The sequence below is a fragment of the Coregonus clupeaformis genome, unplaced genomic scaffold (assembly GCF_020615455.1).
Source record: "Coregonus clupeaformis isolate EN_2021a unplaced genomic scaffold, ASM2061545v1 scaf0193, whole genome shotgun sequence".
Lineage (NCBI taxonomy): Eukaryota > Metazoa > Chordata > Actinopteri > Salmoniformes > Salmonidae > Coregonus > Coregonus clupeaformis.
In genome coordinates, this window is record NW_025533648.1 from 484,914 (window position 1) to 493,792 (window position 8,879).

Below are 8,879 nucleotides of genomic sequence, written 5' to 3' on the forward strand. Positions count from 1 at the left end.
CTCTCTCCTCACTTTAAACAATCACCCACAAGGACAAGGGGGCAGAGGGAACACTTATACAAGTACTAATGAGGGGATATGAACCAGGTGTGTGTAATAGACAAGACAAAACAAATGGAATGATGAGATGAGATGCGGCAGTGGCTAGAAGGCCGGTGACGACGAACGCCGAAGCCTGCCCGAACAAGGAGATGAGGCAGCTTCGGAAGAAGTCGTGACACCCTGGCAATCCGTATTTTTTTTAAAGAATACAAATGAATAGTGCTGTCTGGTCTGCTTAATAAAAGCAATTTGAAATGATTTATACTTTTATTTTTGATACTTAAGTATATTTTTGCAATTACATTTACTTTTGATACTTAAGTATACTTAAAACCAAATACTTTTAGACTTTTACTCAAGTAGTATTTTATTGGGTGACTTTCATTGTTATTAAGGTATCTATTAAGGTATCTTTACTTTTACTCAAGTATGACATGTACGTTTTCCACCACTGAGTAAAGGTTACTGCATGATTCAATGTTATTATTATTATAATTACTATAATTAATATTGGTAATTCAGAGAAACAAAATCTGTTTGGACACTTTTCCTTTGTTTAGAACATTTTAATGAATTATCACAGGTTGACATTGTTCATGTGTCACGCCCTGACTCAGGGGACTCTTATATGTTGAGTCAGGGTGGGAATATTCTATGTTGTGTTTTCTATGTTTCAGTCTAGGTGTTGTATATCTATGTTGGCCTGGTGTGATTCCCAATCAGAGACAGCTGTCGCTCGTTTTCTCTGATTGGGGATCATACTTAGGCAGCCTGTTGGCGTGCATTAGTGGTGGGATCTTGTTCCGTGAGTAGGCTTGTTTTGTGTTTAGCTTTAGGACTGCACGGTTTGTTAGTGTGTTTATTGGTGAAATAAACATGTACGCATTTCACGCTGCGCCTTGGTCTGACCCGTCCTTAAATGAACGTGACATCATGCCTCTCTGTGCAACAGAGCTGTGCATTAGCATATTATTATGTGCTTGGATGCCAATTTTGGAATGGGAAACCCCTGTTGATCTTTCTGTGAATATTGATTCGATTCACCCACATTTACATAACAGAGGTAGTTTTGTGAAACAAGCTCATGTGATGAGTTACCTTGTCTGGGACCTGAAGACTTACATTAGCTCCCTGAGCTAATACCGTGGTTTTAGCTTAGTGGGCTAACACTGAACCAGATCATGCCACCAATGTAACCGAGGTCTCCTGCAAGCCAACACAAGTCTTCAGGTCTTAGGCAAGGTAAACCATCATGTGATCTTGGTTCACTGAACCACCTGTATTATATTTTTCAATATGTGTTAGCAAAGAGGTATTAGTGAGACGAGATGTATTTACCCATTCACATGAAAAGGGTCTACCTTGATGCCACAGACCAGGAAATCAGAAGGAAAAAAATAAATCTCACTTGGTTGAATCCTCACAAGAGGAAAATACAATGACAGCGCCTAAATTGGACTACATTCATTCAGTATGAACTGTAGCATAACTCATATAAATATGAGTTGAAAAGTAAATCAACAATTTAGTTCCTTTTCTGTAAAAACAAATGACTTGCTCTTGCTACATACAGTACATTGGTTGGTGCGTGAAAGGTTTTCTAAATGGATGAGGTAATACATCAAGGTAGGCATCTCATTACAGAAGACATGTACAATCACAAGTTAATGGCTCCTTCAAAAGATATATATTTTGGGCACTTGATTCAATCATTTAAAAATTGTGTGTAAAACCCCTGAGGGTAACAAGTTTGTTATAATTTTTGGAAATAAAATCAGTTTCAAACTACTGTATATTATGGGCAAGAAGGCCTTTTGTTGATAGCTGTGCCCCTTGTAGCATCATGGTGTCAGTGTCCCTGTCTAGTTGCGTCCTTATTTTGCCCTTGTCTCTTATTTTTATTTATTTCTGTCACGTTCGTTGAATGACGGGTCAGACCAAGGCGCAGCGTGATATGCGTACATGTTAATTGAACTTAATAAACACACAACAAAGGAAACGAAACATGAAGTCCAAGGTAGCACACACAACATACCTTAACAAGATCCCACAACATGACAGTGCCAATAGGCTGCCTAAGTATGGTCCCCACTCAGAGACAACGAGCGACAGCTGCCTCTGATTGGGAACCCCACCGGCCAACATAGAAATATACATACTAGATCCCACACATAGAAAAAGCACAACAAGGAATATACACACCCTGACTCAACATATAAGCGTCCCCTGAGTCAGGGCGTGACAATTTCAATGCACTGACTGTAGTACTTTGATTGTCTTTCAATGAAAAGTGTGTATGTATTATTATTATTGCTATTATTATTAAGAATCAAATATGGAGGAATCATAATTATCGCAATTATTAACCTGTCTGTCCACATCTGACTAAGTAAATGTAATGTGAGGACATCTGCAGCATATGGCACAGCCACTGAAATCATATTTACAGTCAGGTCCATAATTATTGACACCCTTGATAAAGATGAGCAAAAACAGACTGTATAAAATAAATAATACAAATACTGAGCTATATTGTATTATCCCCAAAATTAGAAAATTACATTATTTTATACTAATACAATTGCTCAGAGGAGGAGATTTTGTTTAACTAGTAATAAAATAAAATCTAAAAAGACAGGGGTCAAAATTATTGGCACCCCTGTTTTCAATAATTCAGCATCCTCCCCTTGCGAGGATAACGACACTGAGCCTTTTTCTAAAATGTTTTATAAGATTGGAGATCCATTTGCGGCCAAGTTTCACCCTCCATTTGCGGCCAAGTTTCACCCTCCTGGCAGAAGCAACCGGGTTTTGGGCTAAAATGTCCTGGTAAAGTTCATGATGTCGTTGACCTTAACAAGGGCCTCAAGACCAGCGGGAGCAAAATATCCCCATAACATAAAATATCCACCACCATAGTTTAAAGTAGGTATGAGGTACTTTTCTGCATATGCCACTGGTGTGGGTGGCCAAAGAGCTCTATTTTCATGTCATCTGACCATATCACCAGTTTCAATCCAAGTGCCAATGCCATTTAGCAACCAGGCGGTGCTATAGTCAGATGACATGAAAATAGAGCTCTTTGGCCATGCACACCAGTGGTGGGTTTGGCGTCAAAAAACGGAAGCATATGCAAAAACGTACTTCATCCCTGGTTTTCCCGATTATTCCTTCCTGATTCCGGGAAGCCTCCAACCAGGATTTCTGGAAAACCAGGGAATTTATTGAAAGTTCCCGTAATTTTGCAACCCTACTCATACCTACTGTAAAATATGATGGTGGATCGTTGATGTTATGGGGCTATTTTGCTTCCACTGATCCTGGAGCCCTTGTTAAGGTCAACGACATCATGAACTTTAACCAGTACCAGGACAATTTAGTCAAAAACCTGGTTGCCTCTGCCAGGAGGCTGAATCCAATCACACATCAAAATCCACAAAGAAATGGTTAATTGACCACAAAATCAACATTTTGCAATGGCCATCTCAGTCTCCGGACATGAGCCCCTTTGAAAACCTGTTGTTTGAATTGAAGAGGGCAGTCCATAAGCGCAGACAAAATATATCAAGTATCTGTATGGTGGAATGGTCTAAGATCCCTCCCAATGTGTTCTCCAATCTCATAAAACAGGGGTGCCAATAATTTTGAACCTTCTTTAGAAATATATATATTACTTGTGAAACTTGTATTTGAGCATACAATATAGCTAAGTATGTGTTATTTATTTTATACTGGATTTTTTTGCTCATCTTTATCAAGGGTGCCAATTATTTTTGACCTGACTGTATGTGACATCCATTTCAATCCGTCTCAAAGCGCTCATTCACATTTGCTGCAGGCAAATATCAACAAGGTTATTCAAAAACTGCTAAATGTTGTTAGTTCAGACTGCAGTTAAACTAACTGTCACCTACACTGAGACAAGCAAAACCTTCCGTTTCTATTCTTTCCATTCATTATTTCCATTCTCCCCCTCAGGTGTTGTGTCCCCATAAACCACAATGGCTCAGTATAACTGTTCCTCTCTGGGTCTACCTGCCACCACTCCTGACCAGCTGGGTTGGAATGCATCCAGGGCCCTGGGCAACGTCAGTGCTGATGACATGGAGGACATGTGCCTGAGTCGGAGTCAGTACCTGGAGAAGTTTCTAGGCTTCCGGCGGTCACCCATGTTCCTGCCTGTCTGCATTACCTTCCTCATTATCTTCATTGTGGGAGTGTTAGGGAACATGCTCACCTGCACCGTCATCCTGCGCAACAAGGTGATGCGGACGCCAACCAACTACTACCTGTTCAGTCTGGCCGTGTCCGACTTATTGGTCCTAGTCCTGGGTATGCCGTTGGAACTCTACGAGATGTGGAGCAACTACCCGTTCCTGTTCGGTGCTGGCGGCTGCTACTTCAAGACCTTCCTGTTCGAGACGGTCTGCTTTGCGTCCATCCTCATTGTAACAGCGCTGAGCGTGGAGCGCTACATCGCCGTGATACACCCGCTCAAGGTCAAGCACGTCGCCACTCATGCCCATGCCAAGCACGTCATCCTGACGCTGTGGGCCATGTCCATGGCGTGCGCCGTTCCCAACACCAGCCTCCACGGGGTGGAAGTGCTGGGGCCCCGGTTCGGGAGCCAATTCCCCGAGTCGGCCATCTGCACGATTGTGAAGCCCCGGTGGATGTACAACCTGATTATCCAGGTGACCACGCTAGTGTTCTTTCTGCTGCCTATGCTCACCATTACCGGGCTGTACCTGCGCATTGGCCTGCAGTTGAGGATGAAGAGGGGCATGCAGGGTGTGGGGGCCGGGCCGGGTTTTGGTCCTGACAGCCACGGCAGCGTCCACAGGCAGCAGCAGACGGCACGCCACCGACAGGTCACCAAAATGCTATGTGAGTTTCTCATCCACTGTCTCTATAGTACCAGAATGTCCTGGACATGTGCAGATTATAGACCTACTGTATATCTATATTCAATTGTAATTTAAAACTCTTTCAATTAGCAAGATGCTGTGTAAGTCCTCGCCCACTTTCTCTACAGTACCAGAAGGGTTGAGAGGAGATGTCCCGGAAATGACAGATTATAGACTGATATCTCCATTGAATTGGGCTTTAAAGCTATTTTCTGAAGTACAAACTGAAAGATTTGTTCCTAAACATGTCCATTGTTACTTAAATATTGCTCTTGCTTTCTGAAGATGTCCTGGAAAGTGCCAAATTCTAGACCGATCTCTTTTGAATTGGGACTTAAAATTCTGTGCTGAAATACAAACCAAAATATTTCTATACATGTTAATTGTCACTTAAACATGTCTTGATCTCAATGTCTGCAAATGTATTTTATTCTGTCTGTCTGTCTGTCTGCCTGTCTATCAGCCCGTCCGCTTGCCTACCTGCCCCTCCGTCCATCTGTCTGCTTGCCTGTTTGTCCGTCTGTCTGTCTTTCTGTCCATCCATCCGTCCATCTAACTGTCCATCTTTCCACCAGGCGTACTGGTGATCGTCTTCGGCATCTGCTGGGCTCCTTTCCACATTGACCGCCTCATGTGGAGCTTCATAAGCTCCTGGACTGGCCACCACCACCTGGTCTTCGAGTACGTCCACATCGTCTCCGGGGTCTTCTTCTACCTCAGCTCGGCGGTCAACCCCATCCTCTACAGCCTCATGTCAACCCGCTTCCGGGAAATGTTCCGGCAGGTCACGTGTCGCTTCGGCCCATGCAGCAGTCACTTGCGCCGGCTGACCTTCCGTAGCACCCAACTGACCCTACGTAGTACCGTCAATGAGAAACCGCAACACAATGGGAGAATCACCCCAGACAGAGAGGAGCAGAACGTGTACGTAGACTCCCACAACCAGCCTGTATATGCCAATACAAGCCCAGATTAGATAAGGGTGAGGGGGTGGGGGTACCAAAATGAGGCACCAAAATGAACCAAGATTTGGTACCATATTTACCATATTTGTGACTGATTGAATGTGTACAGTGAGAGTGGATAGAGCGAAAGTTGTCTTTGACTTTGGACTCAAAATAGATTTCCCACAAACATACTAATTGTTTTGTGGGATATTCAAATGATTCTTCTGTGTAGATGAAAGTGTTTTTCATCCGGATATTAATATTCAGGTGGAACACATCATTTATAAGCTTATCTAATAATAAACAATACCCAGCTTTGTAAAATAGCTTATTCATATGTAATCAGTGAAGCTTGAATATCTTATTCTGTTCAAATGTTTCAGGAGACACAATTAGATTGTAATTGTCTTCTTAACTTTCTTCTTCAATGTGTTGTTGTACCATTCAGTGTACTAGCTATACCATCAAAATCCCACTCCCTATGAATGTATAGCACAGGCAATATGGAAGTATATGGGAGATGGAAATGACAGCTTTCATAGAAATAGAAAATGTGACATAGAATATACGCATGACATCCTTAAAGAAATAGAGGGAATTTCCATCAACAGTAAGTAAATACATATGCTAAACAAATGTTGTGTGCCTTTGTAGTACAACTCCAAAATGTATAGTATTTCGCTTCAAGTGCTTTCTGAAAACTGATATCTTGTTATTCCTGCATAAACTGATTTGGAATTGATAGTTTTTACAATGACAAAAGTTTTCAGCATCACTTACATTTTCATTGCTAAACAAAATGTATCATATTTAGGAATTATTTGCATGCTCCCATAAAGTCTCAAATGTTTTTCAACGGTCTTCAGTATAAAGAGATATAGTTGAGATACCTGTCATGTTGTCATGTGGGTTTAGTAAGGGCTTGATTGTTTACAGAAGACTAATTCATGTATTATATTGCTTTTAAGTAGCCTACTGTAAGGCATGCACATTAAACCAGTTTCAACAGTATGGTTTTATTGAGGAGATGCATGACAAATCAGTTTTTTATTTTTGTTATTTCTGTGTTTCAATTGCAACAGTGTAATTTAAACTTAATAGAAAAAAAAGACTGCATGGGGATTGCAAATAAATGCATCACAGGCATATCCTAAAGCCAATATGCATTTGATCACACAAGTTTGATATAACACATTCCTTCAAGATGAATAAGACTTCTCTTGACAATTCTCTGTGTGCCCTTGAGAATATTTCATAGGATTTATTATAGGGATAGCTAATTGTATTCAAAATCTGTCCGGTTGAATGACAGCGCTGAGGGAACAGTATAAATGTCCCACAGTTCGCTGGTATTACCTTTTACCTCTGCTGGATTTCTGCTCTCCTAATCAAGTAGTATATTAGACAAAACATTTCCTTAGCTGCCGCTTTTACGGAGAAGGACACTAATCCGGACACTTATAAGAAATCCCGCTATGCCCTCAGACGAACCATCAAACAGGCAAAGCGTCAACATAGGACTAAGATTGAATCCTACTACACCGGCTCTGACGCTCGTCGGATGTGGCAGGGCTTGAAAACTATTACGGACTACAAAGGGAATCGCAGCTGCGAGCTTCCCAGTGACGCAAGCCTACCAGACGAGCTAAATGCCTTTAATGCTCGCTTCGAGGCAAGCAACACTGAAGCATGCATGAGAGCACCAGCTGTTCCGGACGACTGTGTGATCACGCTCTCCGTAGCCGATGTGAGCAAGACCTTTAAACAGGTCAACATTCACAAAGCCGAGGGGCCAGACGGATTACCAGGACGTGTACTCAAAGCATGCGCGGTCCAACTGGCAAGTATCTTCACTAACATTTTCAACCTCTCCCTGACCGAGTCTGTAATAACTACATGTTTCAAACAGACCACCATAGTCCCTGTGCCCAAGAAAGCGAAGGTAACCTGCCTAAATGATTACCGCCCCGTAGCACTCACATCGGTAGCCATGAAGTGCTTTGAAAGGCTGGTCATGGCTCACATCAACACCATCATGCCAGAACCCTAGACCCACTCCATTCGCATACCGCCCCAACAGATCCACAGATGACGCAATCTCGATCGCACTCCACACTGCCCTTTCCCACCTGGAGAAAAAGGAACACCTACAGTGGGGAGAACAAGTATTTGATACACTGCCGATTTTGCAGGTTTTCCTACTTACAAAGCATGTAGAGGTCAGTAATTTTTATCATAGGTACACTTCAACTGTGAGAGACGGAATCTAAAACAAAAATCCAGAAAATCACATTGTATGATTTTTAAGTAATTAATTTGCATTTTATTGCATGACATAAGTATTTGATCACCTACCAACCAGTAAGAGTTCCGTCTCTCACAGACCTGTTATTTTTTCTTTAAGAAGCCCTCCTGTTCTCCACTCATTACCTGTATTAACTGCACTTGTTTGAACTCGTTACCTGTATAAAAGACACCTGTCCACACACTCAATCAAACAGACTCCAACCTCTCCACAATGGCCAAGACCAGAGAGCTGTGTAAGGATATCAGGGATAAAATTGTAGACCTGCACAAGGCTGGGATGGGCTACAGGACAATAGGCAAGCAGCTTGGTGAGAAGGCAACAACTGTTGGCGCAATTATTAGAAAATGGAAGAAGTTCAAGATGATGGTCAATCACCCTCGGTCTGGGGGCTCCATGCAAGATCTCACCTCGTGGGGCATCAATGATCATGAGGAAGGTGAGGGATCAGCCCAGAACTACACGGCAGGACCTGGTCAATGACCTGAAGAGAGCTGGGACCACAGTCTCAAAGAAAACCATTAGTAACACACTACGCCGTCATGGATTAAAATCCTGCAGCGCACGCAAGGTCCCCCTGCTCAAGCCAGCGCATGTCCAGGCCCGTCTGAAGTTTGCCAATGACCATCTGGATGATCCAGAGGAGGAATGGGAGAAGGTCATGTGGTCTGATGAGAC

At 42.5% G+C, this 8,879-nt stretch overlaps 1 protein-coding gene across 1 annotated transcript; it reads left to right on the forward strand.

Moving 5' to 3' along the window:
* The first annotated feature begins 4,043 nt into the window (after window positions 1-4,043).
* Window positions 4,044-5,925, forward strand: LOC121534779 (neuromedin-U receptor 1-like). Its single transcript, XM_041841350.1, has 2 exons — window positions 4,044-4,929; window positions 5,525-5,925. The coding sequence occupies exons 1-2, from the start codon at window positions 4,044-4,046 to the stop codon at window positions 5,923-5,925; spliced, it is 1,287 nt and encodes a 428-aa protein (XP_041697284.1).
* The last annotated feature ends 2,954 nt before the right edge of the window (window positions 5,926-8,879 follow it).

What these genes read in the sequence shown, in the direction of transcription:
- LOC121534779 (XM_041841350.1), top strand. Translation starts at nt 4,044, where the DNA reads ATGGCTCAGTATAACTGTTCCTCTCTGGGTCTACCTGCCACCACTCCT. An exon ending in ACAGGTCACCAAAATGCTAT is followed by an intron (nt 4,930 to 5,524) that starts GTGAGTTTCTCA and finishes TCTTTCCACCAG; the next exon opens with GCGTACTGGTGATCGTCTTC.